Below are 21,743 nucleotides of genomic sequence, written 5' to 3'. Positions count from 1 at the left end.
TGAACACTGCTGAGAAAGGAGAAGCTGCTTCAGTCATCCCCAACTGTTTGCCCTGCAGAGCAGTACAGGCTGCATGGGGGAGATAACAGCTGCTGTGTTTGGGGATGAGCACAGTCACCAGCATGGTGTGTGCTAGGAGGGCAGAGCCTGTGCACCCCATGTTCCTGATGAAGCCAGAGAGAGGGGAGCACCTCCTGCTCTGTATCAGGAAAAGAGGGAACATTCCCAGCATGGGCAGGGGGTGTCCTCAGGAAAGGTACAGCACAGATGTGCCTGAGTCATGGGAAGGGGAAAGGCTGTGAGGAGGGGGTGATACATCATGATAGGACAAGGAGGAATGGGGAGAAATGGAAAGAGGGGAATTTAGATAAGCTGTTAGGAAGAAGTTTTCCCGGTGGGGGTGGTGAGACACTGTCCCAGGTTGCCCAGGGAGGCTGTGGCTGCCCCAACCCTGGCAGTGTTCACAGCCAGGTTGGCTAAAGCCTTGAGCAACCTGCTCTGGTGGGAGGTGTCCCTGCCCAGGGCAGGGGGCTGGGCTGGATGATCTCTAAAGTCCATTCCAACCCCTTAACACACTATGAAACATAGGACTCCACTTGCCCTTACCACCAGCCCAGGGAGCTCAGAACAGCCACACTCAACACACATAACCATCCCCAGCACTGAGCAGGTGCAGACTGGGGACCTGGTCTCCAGCTTTGAGGAAAATACACCGTCATCCCAATTTTATTTTTTCCTCCCATTGTTTTCAGTCCTGCTGGACTCAGGTGTTGCTTTGTATTACCTTTCTGACAGGTTGTGTTTGGCCTTTCTTTTAGGAATTTTCGGAAGCACCTCCGCATGGTGGGGAGCCGAAGGGTTAAAGCACAAAGTAAGTGAGCACCTGGAAGCTGTGGATGTGAGGAGGAGTTGGGGTGTGTGTGCCAGTGGGACATGGGGAACCCTCTGTCACATGGAGATGTGGGGAGAAAGGACCTGGAGAAAGGATTTGACCTGCTGGTGCCATTTTACCCTACAAAAAAGAAGGCCAAGTTGTTGCAAGTCTCCAGGACATGTGGATGTCTGCAAGCAGCCTGAAGGCTATTCCAGGCACTCTGCCCTGGCTGTGGGACATCTCTGGTGCAAGGAGTGGAAGGAAAGCTGCAACATCCTTGTCCCATGAGTGTGGTCTTTGGTGATCACTGGTGTGAAGGCTTGTGAAGAGACCCCAAGCTGTGAGTTCAGCAGAGCTGCTAAGGGCTGCCTGGTCTCTCACTCCAGCTGTGGCTCCCTGGGATGGTTGGTGCTCCATGTGCCATGCAGTCTGGTGGCTGTGTCCTTCTCCCCTGTCTCACCACCATCTCCGCAGCTGGTGGGAGCTGAGAGGATGATGGAAGGGAGAAAGAAGAGGAACAGGGTAGAGATTGGAGCAAGGGGGAAATAAGGGAGTGCTATGCCTCACTGGGGAAGAAATCACCTCTTAGTCCTGGGAGATGGCAGTTCCCTTTCCCTGAGGAAGGCAACACTCCTCCATAACTTGGTAGGGGCAGCTCCCTGGTCGTTGTGAAATGGGCCAAGTGGTGTAACCTGCTCCTGAGAGCTGAGGATGGCTCCAGAAGGGAAAACAGCTTGTTCTTCCCACCTCCTGGCCAGGCATCATGCACAGACTGCCCACAGCAAAGCATTGCTGGGTTCAATTTGCATTCTTTCCTTTCTCATATGCTGTGGGGAGCGATCAGCAAAGAGCATTGCCCTTTCCAGAGTCTTTATTGGCATCTGAGTTAGCACTGTCTGAGTGAACAGGGCTCACCTCCCCCTGAGCTGTCAGGAAGCTCAGACATGTCTCTGCCTCAGGTCATGTTTCCAAAGCTTTCTTCGTGTGCATAATAGCTGAATGTCTGGTTTTAAATGCAAACTGAGGATGGAGATCACCTGAAGAACTCAAGATGTGCTTTGCCTCCCTGGACACACTGCAGCAGGGGACAGGTTCCTTCTCAGCTCTGCACTGAATTCCTGTGCTGCCGTTTCTAGATGCATTGCTGCAAACCCCCTGTCTGCCGCCAGAAATAGGTATTAGTGGCTATAAGTGGCTGTTAATCTAGGCATAATGGCTCTCACACGGGCTTGCCAAGTCAGACACTGGTTGGCAGTTCCCAGGAATGTGCCTGCAGTGCAGCCAGCTGGGCCAAGCTCCCTGGATTCAGCCTGGGAAATGTCAGTACAAACAATACAGTGCTCTTTGGGAGAAAAAAACCCAACAGGGGTAGTGCTCCCAAGAGTACAGGCAAGCAAAGGCTGAAGGATTTCTTCTTTAGCAACAGAATTTAGGAAGCATGAGCTTTCCAGAGTCATCCCACTACTGTTTGGTCCAGCACCAATTGGGATGCCACGAGAACATGAAGGGTGACCTGCCTAGAGAATTCCTGCCTTCTGGTCACGGAGCTGTCATTAGCTATGCAGAGCATCTTCCTGTGAGGCCTTTGAGTCAGAGCATTACACTGGGACACTGGAATAGCCTTGGTTAAATTGAGCTTGGAGCCGTTTAAGGAGACACCATCAAGTGTTGTCCTTTGTGTGTTCCATGCCCTGTCCTGCGCACAAACTTGTCTCTGCTGTGTGGAGCAGAAGAGAAATCCCTGTTGGCTGTGTGGAAAGGACTCAGTTTGGCAAGTGGAAGGACAAGCCCATGGGAGTCTGTGATGTGTGGCTTTGGTGGAAATCTACTGGCTGTGTTGTTTGGTGGCAGCAGCAGAGGTGGCTTTGGGATCTGTTAATGTCCTGCTTTGGTTTTATCCTAGCATTTGCCGAACGGCGTGAGAGGAGCTTCAGCAGGTCCTGGAGTGACCCGACCCCCATCAAAGCTGATTCCTTCCATGACTCTCGAGAAAGTGAGTTCTGAGTCTTTGGAGCTTCCTCCTGTGGGCAAACCCTCCAGCAGAGATGTTGACTGGAGTCCCACTGGAGGAACTCCTCCGTGCCCTTTTGTCCCGTCTGTGATCCTTGTAGCTTCCTGAGATCGGAACAGATAACGCTCCAGGTGTCTGTACCTGTCATCTGTGTGTACCTGTACTTATTTGTAGAGCACAACTCATCCAACCTCATGTTCTTAAGCAGTTGCCAAAGGATACCCAGTGGTACAGCTCTCTTACAGCCCTCTGTTCCCTTCATCCCTTATCCACTTGGGACCAAAACAGCCTACCTGGAAGCACACCAGCCCAAGACTACCTTCACCATGCTGGGGCTAATGTGGCTTCCCATGCAGGAGTCCCTTCTGAGCTCTTTCCTAGCCTGGAATAGCTCAAGAATACAGCTGCAGTGCTCCATGAGATGGAGCTTTGATTTCCTGACTGTGCTGGCTGCACAGGTGATAGCTTTGGGCAATCTGATCTGATCTTCATCTGCCAGGAATTCCTCTGGGAATCCCCAGTAATGCTGCCATGTTCTGCTTGTGGGGACTGAGATGCTGTTGTGTTAATTTACAGAAGGAAATGCCAGCATCTTCCCACTGTGTTTTTATAGAGGGAATGGCTGTTTTACACAGATTTTATTGAAAGCCTGTAGGCAGGGACTTGGTGGATATGACTTTGCCCGTGTTGAAATGGATTTCTCTAACGAAATTACTTGGTCTGCCAGGTAAGCATAAGAATTCCTGCTAGCTGTGGAAGGCAGGTCGTAGGGGAGGCATATGAAAGGGCAGGGTCAAAACATGACCCAGTTGCTGCTTGGCAGTCTGATTCCTCCCTGCTCCCTCAGCAGATGGAAAAGTCATGGTTCAGGCAGGCTCCAGGCACTGCCCAGTGACACTCGGACATCCTGAAAGGCACAAATAGAGGCATCTCAGTTCTCTTTCCTCAGACCAGGAGCCATCTCTATTTTTAACCTTTAATGGTCAATTATATTCCTTCCAGATGGTTTTTTTCCCCAGGAGGCATTGAAGGCCAACAGGTAAGGTCAATGTGGAGAGCAAATTCGAGTCTACTGTTGCAATACGACTGTGTTTGCTACAGCTGTCCTCGTGCACACTCTAAGCCTTCTCTGCCAGGATCAGTCTGTCCGATAAGGCAGATTTTCTTTGTAATCCCTCAGGAGATGCAGTCAGAGTAGTCATTTTTTCAAGGACACCAGCTTTGAAGTCTTTGGACTTTTGCTCATCAGCTTGGCAATGCTGAAGTGTAGAGAGTCTGTCTGCATTCCGTCTCTTCCTCCATGTCTGAACTGACAGGGTGACTGCTGTGGTTTAGCATTTGGAGGCTAAGCTTGGTGCCTGTGAGAGTGGTGAAGCTGTGTGGTGTTGGGGCCCTGTGTGTGCACTCCTCATTTGTTACGTGTCTGTCTGTTGGGAGACACCAACCCCGAGTGTGGTGTCTGTGGCTCTGGGGAAGACAGGAGGGCACCAGTCTCGTGGCTGCCAGGCAGGATGGAGTGGGGAAGGCTGTTCTGCCCTTGTAATGCTCCCTGTGTTCTGGCAGGCCATGACCTTCAGGATTCCTGCGGCACTCTGGAAGGTGACTTCGACTTGAACTGGGAAGCAGAAAAGGAACTTGAAGCCATGGCATGTGATGGAGAAGACTTTATTCCACCAAAAATAATGGTGAGGGTTTCTGACTCAGCTACCTGTATGTGTTCAGGCTCTCTGTCCTTTCAGAGCTGCTAAGTTTAGGATCTTCATGGGAAGAGACAAGTCTTTTGTATAGACAACCCCTCAGGTGTGTGTGAGGGTCCCTCAGGGATCAGCCAAGACATGACATAGTATTCAGACCTGTTACTGCTGGGGATAATGTGTTAAAAGAAAACTTGAAGTGGAAGGACCTGTAGTCCAACCCCAAATCAGAGCAGGACTGACACCCAACATCAATTCAAGTCAGTCTGAGTCATGATACCCTGAAAACAGAGACCCCAGTCCCAGCAGTCCCTCCCTCCTGCCATTACTGCCTGATTTGCTTTGGAGCTGTGTGTCATCCCGTGGGATGCTCTCTGCCCTTTTGTCATTCTTTGATACCAGGCTTCCCCCTGTGCTCCCCTGCTCTGCTCTGTGGGGCTTGGCAGGCAGGACCAGGTCCTGACACATCCCTTCTTTGGCCACATGCACAAATACTGAGGCAAAATGGGGTTTCAAGCTTCCAGCAGTCCAGCACAGCAGAGCTGTGTTTGAATGGGTCCTGCTAAGACCTGGGAAGAGCAGAGGAGATGGAGCCAGTCTGTGTCTGTGTGTGTTCCCAACTGTGTGTGCAGACTCAGCCCAAAAGCAGCCTCAGGGCAAAGTGACCAGGTGAGACCCAGACACTAGGAACCCAACAGCTGGGTTTGCTCAGCCCTTGGCTGGTCCCTGTGCAGGTGTGCAGTGTCCACATGCCATTTGAACAGCCCAGTTCCACAGCCCCTGGCACAGAGGGAGGCTATGCAGGATACAGCCATTCCTGGGGACACAAAAGCTGCTCCATCCTCTGTGCACACCTATGTCCCCTCAGGGTCAGCACTGCCTGTGAGGCAGAGCTGTGTGTTCTGGGTTGAGGAGACTGACACAGGAGGATACTTGGCAGGCCTGGGGGTGCTCCATGGTGGACCAAAGGCTGGAGGAGCTTCCACAGGGATGCAGATAGGCTGGATTAGCTGCTGGCTTGAGTAACACCTGAGAACAGCTGAACAGGGCACTCTTATCATGGCCTTTGTGCTTCTGTCCAGACTATACTGCCTTTCTCCTCATGCTGTTGCACTTCTTTCTCCCCTTCCAGCTCATTTCTTCCAAGGTGCCCAAAGCAGAGTATGTCCCGACAATTATTCGCAGGGACGACCCCTCTATCATCCCCATCCTCTATGTAAGTAAATTGCTTCTTCTGGCTGGGAACAGGCTTCATACAGATAATTTTATGTGTTTTTTTTGTCCCTATCCCTAGTTCCTGTTATGATGACTCCAGAACAGTGATAGGATTTGGAAAAGCTGTCAGGAAAGGGCTGGGGATGTGCTGAACTCAGCTTTGAGGTCTGGGAGAGCTTTGTTGGGGGACTCAGGTGTAGGTGGAACAGTAAGGTGGAGTGAAAATGGGCTGCAGGGTTCTGCAGGCACTGCCAAGCTGCATGGGAAGAATAGCCTGGGGAGGCAATCCAGACCGGATCACATGCAGAGCTGTGCATTGCCAGGCTTAGGGCTCCTCCTTATGCTCATCTCTGGGATGAGCAGGAGCTCAGAGCTCAGCAGTGGAATCCAAACCATCACCCTGTGTACAGTGGTGCATCCTTGCCAGTCATTCATTTAACATTTTTTTCACAAGGAGCCTGGCCTGAGCAGGTGTCTGAAACAGCAGCAAGGAATCAGGGGTTGCTTTTCCCTAACCACTTTATGTTCACTTGATTTGAAAGGGAAAGGTGGGACTGGCAGCCCAGAGGGCTCAGTCTCCATGTGCAGTGCTGCTGGGGTTTGCAGCCTCTCTTCCTTGGAGCGTTGTACAGTTATCCTGCTGATCCTGCTGTGCCAGGGGCAGCTGTGCTGGGAGTGCAGACATGGATAAAGCCAGAGTCTGGCTGCAAAACTTGGGCCAAGGGGCAAATAGGCACTGCTAGTACTGGCTGCACCTGAGGGATGGTGTGTCCTTCGTATGTGTCTTCAAGCCTTTGGGTGGATTTGGTCTTCATAGACCGTTTAGCCTTCTGTGCTGAAATGTGATTTAGGGTGGTGGTTACTGTGCTGTGAACTGCAGCCATCAGTTGGTGCAGTTGTGCTCTGGAAACATCTCTGGGAATGGGATTGTGTGCAGTATTAGAGATCACAGTGCTGTCATGGGAGCTGGTGTAGTGACAGTGAACCTTTGTCTTCTGTCTTGGTTTCCAGGACCATGAACATGCCACCTTTGACGATATCCTAGGTGAGTGTTATCTGCTTTTCTTACCTCCTGCCTGTTGCTAGTGTCACTGATCAATCTCTTAAAGTCACTGAGCTGGCCTGTGCCTCGGCTGTCACTCAGAAAGGTGTTTTTGTCACCCCAGTGACAGTCAGCTGCTCTTGGATGTGCTGCTGTAATGAACCTCCACCGTGGTGGAAGTGGTGGAGTTATCACTCCTGGAGGTGTTCAGGGAACACCTGGATGTGGCATTTAGTGCTCTGGTCTAGTTGACAAGGTGGTGCTGAGTTAAAAGTTGGACTCAATGACCTTGGAGGTCTTTTCCAACCCCAATGATTCTGTGATTCTGTGGCCCATTTTCTATGCCAAGCTCCCAGTTTGTGGAAGGGAAACTGAGGCAAAGGGCAGCAGGTACCTGCTCATTGTACCTGTGTGGTGAGGGGGAGCATCAGCAGAGGGTCAGGAGGGCTGAGGCTGGTCCAGTGCTGTGGTCACTACAGAGCAGTCAGTGTCTGGTGCTGCACCATCCCTTCTTTGCTGTCACCACCTCTCCCAGCTCAGCCTCCTAGACTAAAGTGAAGAGAAATAAGATTTATTTTTAACTTTATCCATGGTTCATCTTTTCCAACATTTTTTTTTTGCAGAGGAAATAGAGAAGAAGCTTAACATTTATCGGAAAGGCTGCAAGATCTGGAAGATGCTGATATTTTGCCAGGTATGTGCAAGTTTTTAAGTGCTTGGGTGATTTGTTAGAGATTTGTCTTTTTCTGCAGGGAAAATGACTTAGGGGAAGCAATATTCCAAAGTCAGGATCCATTAAAGTAACTGCCTGTGCACAGCTTTCACTTCCCATTTCCCAGACGCTGAGCAGTCTCGAGTTGCTGTGACAGCAGGAAATCAAATCTGATTTAGTGAGGCCAAGCTGAGAGCTTGCTCAGCTGCTCTCAAGGAACCCCAGGCAAACCAGCTTTAGCACAGACCTTGAATGGAAGATTCCAGAGACAGGAACAAGTTTTTGCAATGTAATGGTTATGGTCCATTCAGCTTCAGTGACAGTGGTGTGAGTGTGGTGGGTCAGACTGGCTCAGCTCAGAGCTGAAGGTCAATGAGATGCAGGGTCCAGGCTGGAGCTGTGGCTGGGCTAGGTTTAGGCCCTGCTGGATCTGGGATTTCTTTCCCAAGTCTGCTGTTCCTCGGGGTGTTCAGCTGCAGACTTCCCCAGCAGCTGTGCAAGGAACCTTGACACAAGAAGAAAGGAAGGTCACTAACTTGAACTCCCTTTCATGTGCCTAGTGCTGCAGAACAGCAGATTTGCACCCTGACTTGGACATGTGACTTCTAATGTTCCTGGTGTGGTGCTCAATCTTTCCATGCCTTCTGCTGCTGGTCCAGTTCCTCTGCAGGACTGTCCCTTGCCTGTTTATCCCTGCTGTGCTCAGCTTCCCCACTGCCCACCACGGAGAGTCCCCCAGATCCCCACGTGACAGGGACTTTCTTGTCTTCCCCATTACTCTCCAGCCAACACAATGACAACTTTTGTCTATTATTGTGCCTTTCCAGAGTGAGGTGGGGACAGAACAGTAAAGCCAGAGAGTCCAACCCCACCACACTCCCCAGGTGTGGATGTTTCCTGAGCGAGTGCCTGCAGTGGAGGATGCCACAGCCATGCCAGCCCAGTGGGGCTGTCCTGCTCCTTTGTGGCACTTCTGGGAATGGCTGAGCAGGACAGAAAACTCAGCCAGGGTTTGCTTCGTCAGGGCCCGTGCAAGGGAGTTTCCATGTGTGTGTCTCTCTCTTGCAGGGAGGTCCTGGGCACTTATACTTGTTAAAGAACAAAGTTGCCACTTTCGCCAAAGTGGAGAAGGAGGAAGATCTGATCCTGTGAGTGGCTGAGTTGTGTTCTGGACTTGCATGGTGGTTTTCTGCTCAGTGTTTACAGTACATGGCCTAGCAGGGGAGGTGAAGGGAGCTGGGGTGGCTTGGTCAGGAGCCAAGGAGGCTGAGGGGAATGCTGATAGCAACTCACAGCTCCTTCAGGGGGAGATGCAAAGGCGACAGAGCTGAGATTGTCCGTGGGGTGATGCAGGAGATTTCTGCTTTTATCTGCTGTTTAGTATCTCTCTGGACTAGGGAGTATCAAAATGGAGAGGGAAGCTATTCCTCTCCTAACAAAGGCTTTGCTGACTAGAACCCAGAACGTGCACCTCGGGCCTCTGATGCTCAGGAGTGGCTGTGACAGCATTGCTAAGCTGGAGACTAGTGGCAGAAATCCAGAGTGTTCCCCCACGGCTGCTTCCAGACAGGGGGAAATGGAATTTGTCTCTGCAAAGCCTGCTCAAAGTCCAGCCTGTTGCTGAGGAGGATTTTCACTGCCATGCCAGCCTGTCAGCTGGGGTTGCTGAGGCAATTTTGCTTCTCCTTGCAGAGAGTTCAGCTTTGCCTGTTTTGCTGCCTACTCACTTGTGCTGGCTCAAATTTCCTTGGCTAACAGTGCTTGGCTGTGGGGGAGAGGATGTATACCAACCTGTTCCTACACAACTTCTTGTTGGCATGAGAACTGAGTATTAAAATCAACATCTGTTCAGCAATCTCATGCTCTGGCACAAACAGTGGCTGTAAAACTCTTCAGCACGTGTGCACATACACGATCCTGAACACATTCCAAGCATAACTGCTCTGAAATTAGTAATTCAGGGACCTTCAGAAAGCTGTCAGCACACAGCTGAAAACTTGGAAGCTTGGAAGTGAATGTCTCCATGCAGCCTGTGTGTCCCTGGGAGGCTGTCCTGGGGAAAGCTGAGGATGCAGACTGGTTGCAGACCCCAGGGAGGAGCTGCTGGGCTTTACAGCCCCCCAGCAGCCTGCTCAAACCCTCTGCCCAGGGGAGGGGGTGATGTCCCATGTCCCTGGGCTGCCTGGCCACAGCCACAACTCATGAAGTGGGTCTGACTGTGAGCAGCACCAAACTTGGGCTGACATGGAGCAGCCTGGTGTGGTGGTGTCTCTCTCACTGTGGAGCAGAATAATCTCTCCAGCTGCTCCCTGCTGATTTCATGCCCTGGAAGTGAACCAGTGCACTGCTAACAGTGTTTAGAAAGGGCAGTTGTTGATAGAGATGGGAGAGAGGAAATTGGAGGAGATGCTTAGTAAAACTGTCACTCCAATAGCACTCCTGGTGGACTTTGCTCCCTTCTTTTCACCATGGAGCTTCCTTGGCTCATGGACTGCTCCTCCTTCTCTACCACATGACTTGGACCTGCTCCTCAGACCTTTTCTTTGCCCCTGCTCTTCCTTGTCTAAGATCCAATGGCTCTTCCTGAACAGCTTGCTGCCAGGCTGCAAGCCTTGGGCCCCTTCTGTACACACCTCCTTGCAATTAATCATGCCTATGAGGATGGTTTTTAAATGATTTATTCTGTTTTTTCCAGCTTCTGGAAGAGGTTGAGTAGGCTGATGAGTAAAGTCAATCCTGAACCAAATATCATCCACATCATGGGCTGCTATGTTCTTGGAAACCCCAATGGGGAGAAGGTAGGAGCTTCTTGCTCACCTCTGGGAATATCTACCGAGCAGCACCAAGCCCAGGGAGGCAATAATCACACTAAGCTCTAAACCTGCCTCTTCTGCTGGGTAGGAACATGCTGCCAGCCTGTCCCATGGGTGGCTGTGAGTGGGTGAACCACCCTATGGATTGGTCCTTCCCCAAAGGGCAGGGGAGGAAGGATAAGTGACATGCAGGAGAAATAATGAAGCCTTTGAGAAAAACAGTATTTCAAAGCACTTTATTTAGATACTGACAAGCTAGATGCTTTAAAAGACATGGGTGGAAGGTTTTCTAGAGGGAGGGAACAAAGGCAGTTCTGGGGCTCAGGATCTTTGTTTTGAGCTGCTAACTCTGCTACGTTTCCTTTCCAGCTATTTCAGAATCTGAAAAACTTAATGAATCCTTATAGGGTTGCCTTTGAGTCTCCACTTGAACTATCAGCTCAAGGTAACTCATTCTCTGTACAAAGACACACACTTCCCTAGCCAGGCTGCCTCCCTCAGGAGCATCATCCTGAAAAAACAGTTTGGAATCTCCTTAAGTCCTGCCATGGTCTTTATTTTGCTTGTAGCCACCTTGTGTAGTTCAGCTGCTCAGCCTGGATATCCCCTTGCAAGTTCCTCCATGTTCACATTCCATCTGTCCTGTTTGCTGTGCCTGAGGCTGCAGGGCCCTCTCCCAGGCTGCTGGCAGTGGCAGAGCACCCAAAACAGTTGGGAGGTTTTCCAGGCTGAGTGTAGGAGATCCATCATTACTAGGGCACCTGGAGTCTGTGGGAGAAGTGCACATGGAGCAGAACCTTTTCTATAGCCAGATGTGCCAGGGGCTCCTCTCCAGGACTTAAACAAGTGAGTTGTGTCATCAACAAATGACTGGGATAAAACTCATTGGAACCACTCTACAGCTCAGTCTGTTGGCTTTTTTTTTCTCCCATTTTTGTCTACAGCTCAAGATATTTCAAGGACCTACATGATCTTTCCTGTTCTCTGGTCAATGTCAGTGCAGTTTCATAAGGAACAGAATCTGATTTGCCCTCATGATTTATCTTTGCTGCAGTCCTTGGCACTTTGTTCCCTTGGCAGATCAAACCATGCAGCTGGCTGTATGCACTGTGAATGTTTCCTCTGCTGCTCACAGCTGGCCTTGACACTGCTGGCTTATTCTTAACTCCCTTCACCCTCAGGAATGTGCAGGAGTTGAGCACATCGGTGCTGCACAGAATTCAGAGAACCACACACTGGTTTGGGTTGAGAGAGACCTTAAAGCTCATCCAGTCCCATGGGCAGGGACACCTTCCACTAGTGCAGATTGCTCAGTTCTCTGTGTGTGTGCAGCTCTGGACCAGCTGTACACAGTGCTTGTACAGATCCCACAGCAAACACACTCAGACATGTGCCCAAGAAGCAGTTTGCAGGGAAATTCCCAGGTTTGTGGGCAGCTTGGCAGGCCAGGCAGTGTGCTCTGTGTGCAGGCATTAAGCAGTTGATCTTGCAGGAGGCTGGGCTGAAGAACACGTCCGAATTTATCCCCTTGATCGGTCTGGGACGCACTAAGAGTGTACCCTCATAATCCTTTGCAAAGTCATCTAAAACTAATCTTAATCAGGCCTCAAAAGCAAAAATCCCCTCCTTGAGCCTCGTCTCACAGTGCAGGGTTGTTTGCCCTCGTGTTTGCAAATGCCTCCTGGGCACAGCCTGTGAGACCCTCCCTCAGCCAGGGGCTGGGGGTGCAGAGCTGGCCTTGGTGTGCCCTGTGAGCTCACTGCTGGGAGGAGAGACAGCCCTGCAGGACAGAGCTGGCCTGATAATTAAAAAGAAATACCTCTTTTAATTTGGGTTTTCAATGGTAATTATTTTTAATGCTTCCCACGAGGCTTTACTGTGAGTTAACTCTCGGTGTGTAGCCCCTGGAGGCCCATGTGCCAAGCTGCCTCATGCAGGCTGTCAGGGCTCTTGGCTGATCCCTTCCAGTCCTCAGCTCCCCCTCAGCACTCAGGGCAGAGAGGTCAAAGTCTGGAGACAGACTTTGTGCTCAGTTCCTCCCCCCATGGGCAAACCCTGCCAGGGGATTAGGAGGAGCTGTTTGTGGTTGAGGAGATCTACAGGACGTTTGGTTCTCACATGCCCCAGGGAGGTGCCCAATGTCCTGGGAAGCCTAGGGATGGGTTCCCGTGCCCTGCCCACGGGAGGGCTGGAGTTTGTATGGTGCTGTGGCCTCTCCTCTGTCTCCCTCAGGGTGTGAACCTTTGCTTCCTTTCCCTTCTAGGTAAGCAAATGATTGAGACTTACTTTGACTTCCGCCTTTACCGCCTGTGGAAGACCCGTCAGCACTCTAAGCTATTGGATTACGATGACATTTTATGAGCTGGAGAAGACTTTGCGAGAGGAAGTTCATCACCAGTGTCCAAGAAGTCATGCTTATTGCAGAGAGACTTTTTTATTGGCACAGGGAGCCCTTCACAGCCCTACGGGAGGCAGCAGCAGTGCTAAAGGGAGGGAAGGAGGAGCCCTCGGAGAGTCTCCTGGCTCAAGAGAGACTGGAGGGAAAGGGGGTGACACCTCGCTGGCCTCAGCCCGAGCCGTGGGGTCTCAGGAGGAGCTGTGTGAAACGAGGACAGGATGGAGTTCCTGGCAGAACTGAGCTGTTTTGGGTCAGAATGGGCCAGATTTGATTCCAGGTCCTTTTAAAGACTTTTGAAGCTCAGGTTTTCTTACACAAAAACACAAAAAAAAAAACAAAAAAAGAAAAACAAAAAACCCTATTACCCATGCACTACAGTGAAGAAGTCACCAGAGCACAGAGGAAGGAGAGGGTTGTACTGATGGGACCTTCTGTGCAGGGGATCTCAGAGAGCAAGGACTGCTACACCTACTCCTGCAGCTTAGAGCAAGATGATCCAGTTCCCATGTGAATATATACTGGGCTATAGAATTGAAATCTTAACTTCTCTCTTTTTTTTTTGGTTTTGTTTCATAGAAAATAAGTGCAATTTTTATAGCAAAGGGAGGTCAAATCCCTCCCACTATTTAATGGGTTAAAAAAATAACACACCATAACTAATAGATGAGGTATTTTGGGGGTCTGCTTGAAAATATATTCAAAATGGTAATATATCTTCTGTAGACAATATTTAATCACCAGCAAACATGGTTTGAACATACTTTAGCAGACCCTGCATGTCTGCTGCATCGCTGGGTGCGGTTGGGTTCGTTCCTTTCAGAGTAGCTGTGTTGCACTAACTGTTTCTGTGCTCTCACGAATGTATATTTCTCCTCCAATTAGCCACAACTTTCTACTATTACTTTCTCTTTTGCTGCTTGCAAAACTATGGGACTTTAGTTTTGCTGAAATACTTTAGGTTAGAAATATGGGACCTGGCTGGGAAACCTCTCGTCAGGTTCACTGTGGTAGAAAAATGAAGTAGAAATTAATTAATAGCCATGGTAATTCCTTGTCCATGCCAGTGTTTTGCTGTGTTGGAGATGAGCTCTTTTCCCAGCCTGACGTGTGGAGCAGCTGTTGGGAACCCTCTGAGGGGACTCTGCACTGAGGCATTTGGGAGAAACACAGGTTTGGAGCATGAGTTTGAATCTTCCCTATGTTCACTCGATTGCCAGTTGTTTGTGCATAAAACACCTCTTTCCCCATGCTCAAGACCTGTTTCTTGGTCTGAGCTGCTCCTGTCCCTTCCTGTGCAGGACAGAGAAAATCCCAAGCTCTGTCAGGCCTGAGAACTCAGGTCTGGACTTGGTATTGGATGATACATTTTGGAATCTATCTGCTTTTTGTTGGGTTAGGTTAGGGGTGCTTTTTGTTTTGGGAAGGGTTTTGTCACATTGTCCTTTCAGAGGATAAATAGCACTTAGAGTCTGTGTAGGTCACTGGCAATTCTGGGAGGTGATACAAGTTATTTCTTTTCCAAGCAAAAGAAGTAACAGAGAAGGATTACCTTGTTTTCCTGACTTCCTGGTATCTAAAACGAGTTGGTTGTGAAGTGAAGGAAAATACATGTACAAATCTTTTAACTATTTACAAAAAGAACGAGCTGTTCTGATCTGTAGAGTACTCCTTGCCCTGTGCTGTATGTGGTGTAGTTTTGGGGAGCAGGGCCCCAGCTAGAACTGCTGAAACCCTTGACATTTACAGCAGTTTTCTAGCAAAGCTTTTGAAAAAAATAATGTACATACATAAAGGAGAAGAATAGTTGAGGAGAGAAGGTTTATAGTCATTGGAAGCCACATACTGAAGCAAACAGGTGTGGGCTGTGCCTCCCTCCTGGCTGGGAGCTGCCCTGACCTTGGGGGTGTTTGGTGGCCTTGTCTCATCCCTGGACTCAGTCAGGTTGGCCAGACCTGTAGTGAAGGGGAGAACAGGCACCAATCTGTAGCTTTTTGGAAGAAAATGCCAGATATGGAAAAAGAACCCGAAACTGATGGCAGTTATTGTTTAGCCTGGTGGTTTCCACCAGCTCTGCTGTGAGGGGTGGGAGCCAGAGGTGCAATGACAGCACAAAGTTATGTTATCTGCAGAAGGAAATGGTCGTGGTAGGATTAAAATGCTGACACAAAACTCTCTCCCTTTCTGACCCTTTCACCTCCTGGCTGGAGACAAATGTTCTTCCTTTCCCTTTCCTAAATTGAAATCCCAATTCAGTGAACTTGGTAGCATGAATGTAGCATTGTGGAACTATTGAAAATCTTATTTAACCCCCAAAGGGCCATTTATTTATCCACTTGAGTGATTTCTCTGTAGAACTATTGTATATCCTCACTGACCACGTGTAGAACTCGAGGTGTGAAGTAGAAGGTAGATTGTACAGTGCATAACTTCTGTAGGCAGATGTGTGTTGGAATGGACACTGTGGACTGTTCTCCTGGTGCAGTTTATGGATAATGACAACTGATGAATGCATTTCCCTCCAAAGATCAGTATTCCTCACAGTTTGTGATGTTTATGAGCATATTATTTCCTTTGTAGCATTCATTTGCCTAAAGAGATGAAATACTCTCAGAGCTGTGACTGGAAAGACAATGGAGTTGTGATGTTTAGCAGCAGCATCGTTGGAGTTAACCATTGCTGAGAGAGGAAAACACATTTTTCCCCCTTTTTCACAGGCTGAGTTTTTCAAGTGGCTGCTGGAAAAGGAAGGGTTCAGTAGAGGTAAATAAAAATTGTCATTATTTAAACTTTAGAGGTAAAAATAAAGCCTGGAATTTCCTCAGTTGGACCAGACTGCAAAGGATGAGCTCTGGGTGCACACTCACTGCTGGTACCCAACACAGTCCCAGGCACAACACCTCTGCAGAGGCCAAATGACTGTTCCTTGCCCTCCCTGTGCCCCTGCAGCATCTCCCTGGGGCAAACCAAGGCCAGGGCAGCACCCACAGGCACAGCTCCCTGTGTGCCCCTGCAGCATCTCCCCCAGGGATACTGACCTGGCACAGCTCCCTGCAGTGCCTGCCTGGGGCAGCTGTGGCTGCTGGGCACACAGGGCAATTTGTCATTCCACTTCTGCCTGTTCCTTCCAGCTCTCGACAACCTGCTCTCAGGGTGTGTCTGAAACCTGTTTGCTCACACACCGTTGGTAATTGCAGTGTGATTTGTCCCCCGGGAGCTCAGTGCTAGGGAGGGAACTCCTGTCCCTGCTCTCTGCTAGGGGATCCCCTGCCCTGTCCCATCATGGCAAACTGCTGCTGCAGCTCCTGTGTGCTCTGGAATTGCATTTAGCAGGGCCAGAAGAGCCAGGGACACCTGGTTAACCCTGCAGAGAAGCAGATGGAACTAGGATGGCTGAATTGTGTGCAGCCCTGGCTGTTCACCAGGGAAGGGTTTGTGCTGCTCCTGCTGTGAGGCAGTGTTGGATGTGACCTCCAGCCCTTTGCCTGATGATGGCCTGGGCTGGCAGTGTCACCTCCAGGAGAGGAGAAGGGTGGCAGCAAGGACAGCTGTCCCGGCCTGGCTCACATGCTGGAGGTGACCCCAGCCAAGCTCTCTGATGCCTGCAGGGAGTGTTCACTGAGCTGAGAGGCACAGGGGATCATTGTCTTCTTGGATGTGACACATCCTATACAGAGTTTTTCAGAGAGGGTTTTCTCTTTTCCTCTTGTTTGACTGGGTAGGAAAGGGAAGAAGAAAACTCAAGATACCTGAGGGATGTAGAAATAGGTGGAAAATTGAAATGAAGCTTTTAGCACCTCTCCTCATGCTGCAGCCACCAACTTCCCTTTGCAGTTGAGCTCTAGGCCTGGGCTGGGAAAGTCCTTGTAGCTCCAGCAAAACATCTGACTGCAAAAGGCACTCAGCCAGCTCATCCTGCCTGGGAGAGGACTCTGCTGTGTGCAGCCTTGGGATCCCACCTGCTCCTGCCTGGAGTGCCTCTGGAGCCACCTGAGCCATGTCCCATGGAGAGGCTCCACTCTGCCTCTGCACAGGGCACTCTGGAAAGGAATCTGTTCTTCATTTCTCAGCCTGGACTTTCTCAGCACGGCGTTCCTCCGCCAGGGGCTCCTGGAGTGTGCAAGTGTTGATGTCTCCTCACACACAGCTCTGTCCCATGCCCTGGGGAGATGTTCCCTCGGTCGCTGTGTGCAGTGAGGCAGAGATGTCCCTGTGTCCCTGCTGTGTTAGCACTGCTCTGGCCCCTGGCACACATCCACCTCACAAATAGCTGCTGTAGTTCCGGGACGTGGCTTAGTTAGTGACTTGTGCCTGGGAGTTCCTGTTCCCAGGGACTGCAGGGCTGCTCCAGCACCTTCAGGCAGCATGAGCGGGGCTAGCTGAGAGAATGGGAAATGTTGATTTTTAACGAGCTGGCCTGGCAGGATTTGGAAATGGCAGTGTGTCCTTAATCCCAACCTCATCCTTAATCCCACCAGAGGTGGAACGACAGGCTCGCTCTGCTCTCTTGGTCCAAGTGTAAACACTGAACCCATCACAAACCAGTTTGAGTCACACTTGTATATTATTGATGCATTGGTCCAGGATAAAATGTCGCTGTATGAGTTAAAAAATCCTTCCGTGGCCCTTGGCAGTTGGCACCTGTTTTTGGAACCCTGAGTCAGGGGATGTGCTGGGCTCATCCTTCCTCAGGTGATTGGGCCCCACTGCCAGTGCCAGAACAGGGACCTGCAGGCACAGGTACAGCTGAGAGGCTCTGGGTTTTGCTGTGCCAGTCCCTGGAGCTGGCAGTGCAGACAGCCCTTCCAAGGGATACCGAGTGGCAATAGCATTTTCCACGTCATCTGTAAAGAGTTGTCTGTGATGCTGTGTTTTGTCCCACTGACCACAGTGTATCCATGGCTTTCTGCATCTTCCATGGAAGAGTTTTTTTATTCTTATTGTGGAAACAAAAGCCAAAGTCAACTGGAAACTGTTATGGGCGAGTCAGCCTGCTAATGGTATCCTGTACTGGAGCTGAGTGAGTAAATGGGTGGTTTGTTTGCCATGAACCTGATTGGGATCATCTTTACTCCCAGGTGATCCTGCTGTGTAATTGGCAGAATTCATAGTAAGATAACCTCTTGTTGAGGCAGTGCATGAGCTATTGAAGAGCACCAGGAACCAGCAGCAGCTTCGGTTCAGAAATAACTTCAGCCCAACCTACTGCAAATCAGTGTAAGAAATGTAAAGCCTGGAAGGAATAAACATTGTGGACATTAAATGTAAAGAATCCATCTGAAGAGAAACTACATTGCTTCTTTCCATAAATGTTTAGTAAATATTAAAGACCTAATACAACCTAATAATTTTTCCCAGTATTGTATTGCTTTTAGACTATCTTTAGAACTGACATCGGTAAGGACAGATAAGTCCCCTCGTGTGTTGCCCTATATTCCATGAGCAGGAGAAATTAGGCAGTTCACTGAGCATTCCAATCTTCCTTATCTCAGCATCCCAGGGAACTGGTCATTAGTCACAGCAGTAATGACCTATAAACCTTTGGCAGGAGGAGCCTTTCCACCTGCACTGCTGAGCAGAAAGAGAACTTACACCTCTAAGCACCTGAGAGAGCCAAGTGTTGGTCCTGTGTCCTGGGGTGACCCTTCCTGTGCTTCACGGAATCAAGGTTGGAAAAGACCTCTGAGATCATCAAGTCCAACCTATGACCTAACACCACCATGGCAACTAGACCATGGCACTGAGTGCCACCTCCAGTCTGTCCTTAAACACCTCCAGGGATGGTGACTCCACCACCTCCCTGGGCAGCACGTTCCAATTCACCAGCTTCACCCAGTCTGTACAGCACTGCCCTTGGCACAGCCCCTGCCCTGCTCCCCACTGTCCAGGGGGGTCTGTGTGCCCAAGTGGCCTTTTCCTCCCGTGGCCATGCAGGAATGTGTTGAGTTGTACCTGGAAAACATTTCTCACCTGAAATGTGAGAGAGCTGTGGGGTGCTAAGGAGACTCTGGCCAGCCAGGGACTGCTCACTGCCACTGTCACCCTGACCCCTGCCTCAGGACCAGCTCAGAGGCACATTGAGGGGATTTAAAAATCTTCACTAGCAAGTGTGGGGTTATGCTAATTATTTTTGTTTCTAATTTTAGTGCTAGATGTCCATTGTAAACATATAGTCCCATATACAAGGTGCTGATAAGGTGGAGCTGGAGCAGATCTGGCAACTCAAGGACAGAGAACTTTGCCCTTATATTTGAAATGCCCTAAAACCTTGCAGATAAGCAGAGCCAAGGGAGGCCCCTGAGCATGGATCCTGCTCCCTGTGCCCCTTGTGCTGACCTGACTTTGGTGGGTGTCAGGGTGGGGATGGCTGAAGGGACTGAGAGAATTTGGTGTTCCCTATCCTAGGGAACCACTCTGGAACCATACCCAAATGAGCTGTAGATTTTCCACATTGTGTTTCCTGTTGTTCTTTAATAACACTATTCCTGGAACTGGGGTGACCTCAGTTGTGATACCAAGCAACAGCACAACCTGAGCTCTCATGGGGCTGGGAGCCAGTGACCTTTGGGGATCTTTATTGTTTCTCGGCAGAGTTCAGGCACCAATTTTCATTTCCAGCTCCTTTGCTCAGCTGTGAGCCCTCCTTTTGCTTCTGAAAAGAAAACCAGACACCTGAGTAACAGGCTATAAACATGGATCTGGTAATGAGGAGAAGGACAGTTTATGTCCAGCAATGCATCCACGTGTGCTGCCCTGGCGAGGCTGGGTCTGCACAGACCTGCACACCATGTGTCCGAGCACTCAGGATCCTCTTTGTTCATCCCATCTCAGCTGAAGGCAAAGTAGGTGCAAAAGAGCTTGAAATGTTGGCCCCAAGAGAGCTTCTGGGTTAGAGCTCAACCTGAGACATGCTGGTTTGGGGCTAAAATGGTCTTGAAGTCATCAGAGTGTTTTGAAAACAGACAGTAAGCTCCAAGGGCTTGGTGGGCCCTGCACTAGCAGGTTGACTCCTTGGAGAAGTCAGAAGGAAGTTAGCTGCTGCCCAGGCATGGGGCCAGGAGCCCTCTGCCATCTCTGCTGCCTCTCTTAACATGTCTCTCTGAGGCTCTGCTGCTTTGTTTGTGATAATCAGGCTTCAAGTACACCAATATTTCTAGGATTTCAGATGTTTAAGTAATTGATTTAAGTAATTGAAACCAGCAATGAGGAGAAAGACTTGGGAGTGACAGTGAATGAGAATCTCCCCATGAGCTGGAGTGTGAGCTCAGCCCAGAAAGCCAATGGAATCCTGGGCTGCATCCAAAGGAGTGTGGGCAGCAGGTCAAAAGAGGTGATTCTTTCCCTCTGCTCTCGTGAGACCCACCTGGAATATCGGGTGCAGTTCTGGTGCTCCCAATGTAAGGACACAGAACTAATGGAGCAAGTCCAGAGGAGGCCATAAAGTTGATAAGAGGACTGGAGCATCTCCCCTTTGAGGACAGGCTGAGGGAGTTGTGGCTATTCAGTCTGGAGAAGAGAAGACTGTGTGGAGACCTCATTGCAACTTTTCAGTATCTGAAGGGCCTACAAGAGAGCTGGAGAGGGACTCTGTGTTAGGAACTGCAGTGATAGGACAAGGGGTAATGGGTTCATATTGAAGGAGGGGAAGCTTAAGTTAGATAATAGAAAAGAGGTTTTTGCTGTGAGGGTGGTGAGACACTGTCCCAGGTTGCCCAGGGAGGCTGTGGCTGCCCCAACCCTGGCAGTGTTCACAGCCAGGTTGGCTAAAGCCTTGAGCAACCTGCTCTGGTGGGAGGTGTCCCTGCCCAGGGCAGGGGGTTGGGGCTGGATGAGCTCTAATCTCCATTCCAACCCCTAAAATTCTATGATTCTATGGTTCTATGTGATTTAATAAAAAGAGATATTTCTGGGAAAGCAGGTTTTTTCTCTTGTTTGAATTTTGTTGCTGTTGGCTGAGTTTACAGACCCAGGAAATGGCACTTGGCAGATGCTGTGTGAGAGAAATGATGTGTGATGAACCTGTGATGCAGGTGAGGGATATACAGGCACCTCTGAATGGCAGCAGCCAGCAAAACGCTGAACATGCAGGAGCTCCAGAGGGCCAAGAGGCCTGGATGCAGCTAAAAGGGGAGGAAAATAAAAGATCCTGACGCTTTAAACAGAGAACCACCTGAAAGCCACAAATCCAGTGACAAGGATAGCACAGGGATAGGATGGAGCAATTCAGGTTCCAGCAGTATCTGCGGCTTAGTGAGCATGGACTGGGTGCTAAGGACCTTAGAGTGCATTAGGGATTGTGCCTCTTCCTGAGAGGAAGGCTAATCCCTGAGCACCCTCCTAGACACAGAAACAGCCCTGGAGAAACTCACAGGAGGCTAAAGGCCTGGTAATCCCCCTGGGGGAAGCAGACCGGCTCCAAAACACAGCGTAGCCCCAGGAGGGCAGAAGGCAGTGAATGCTGGTAAGCCACTTTCCCTGTCACTGGGCTGTTTGAATTGCCAGAGGGAGCAGCTGTGGCTTGAACTCTCAGCCATAATTTTCTCCTTATCACCAGTGCTGACAGTCACCTATCTGCATGTTCATCTTCCAAGAAATGTAACTGAGGCCCCTGTGTGCAGAGGCAGAGAGAAACAGGCCAGACAGCTCTGATTTGAGACATTTTCCTTCAGCTCTTGGATTTCTCAGTCTGCATTTCTCCATCCTCCTTGTCTGGGGACATTCTCCTCCATGTGCCACCACCACAGTGGGGTGGGACATGCCTTATCCATCTCAGCAGTGTGACAGGTGACAGAACCACTTTTAATCCCTTACTACACTGTACTTGGCCACTGGTCTCCCCTTCGGCATCACTTGATGACCAGAGTACCTTGGTGGCCAGAAAGATGGTCTGTATCCTGGAACCATTCCATGAGGGCACTATCCTGGCTTTAAATCATTATCATAGGGTACAAACACACATATTGGCCATACCAACCCCATGCAGCACT

At 50.0% G+C, this 21,743-nt stretch overlaps 1 protein-coding gene across 1 annotated transcript in view; it reads left to right on the top strand.

The window, feature by feature from the left end:
• Positions 1–13,519, top strand: part of NSMF (NMDA receptor synaptonuclear signaling and neuronal migration factor) — a gene marked incomplete at its 5' end in the record, with an annotated part of 39,605 nt that extends 26,086 nt beyond the window's left edge. The window contains 10 exons of the mRNA XM_009073554.1: positions 819–871; positions 2,778–2,867; positions 4,449–4,570; positions 5,712–5,795; positions 6,806–6,839; positions 7,460–7,530; positions 8,617–8,696; positions 10,244–10,346; positions 10,731–10,806; positions 12,625–13,519. Coding sequence (XP_009071802.1) covers positions 819–871; positions 2,778–2,867; positions 4,449–4,570; positions 5,712–5,795; positions 6,806–6,839; positions 7,460–7,530; positions 8,617–8,696; positions 10,244–10,346; positions 10,731–10,806; positions 12,625–12,722 — 811 coding nt within the window. The remainder of the gene's footprint in view (positions 1–818; positions 872–2,777; positions 2,868–4,448; positions 4,571–5,711; positions 5,796–6,805; positions 6,840–7,459; positions 7,531–8,616; positions 8,697–10,243; positions 10,347–10,730; positions 10,807–12,624) is intronic.
• Positions 13,520–21,743: the final 8,224 nt, after the last annotated feature.

Source organism: Acanthisitta chloris, unplaced genomic scaffold (assembly GCF_000695815.1).
Source record: "Acanthisitta chloris isolate BGI_N310 unplaced genomic scaffold, ASM69581v1 scaffold13974, whole genome shotgun sequence".
NCBI lineage: Eukaryota > Metazoa > Chordata > Aves > Passeriformes > Acanthisittidae > Acanthisitta > Acanthisitta chloris.
Note: the sequence above shows the minus strand (reverse complement) of the source record. Positions and strands in the feature narration are given on the sequence as shown.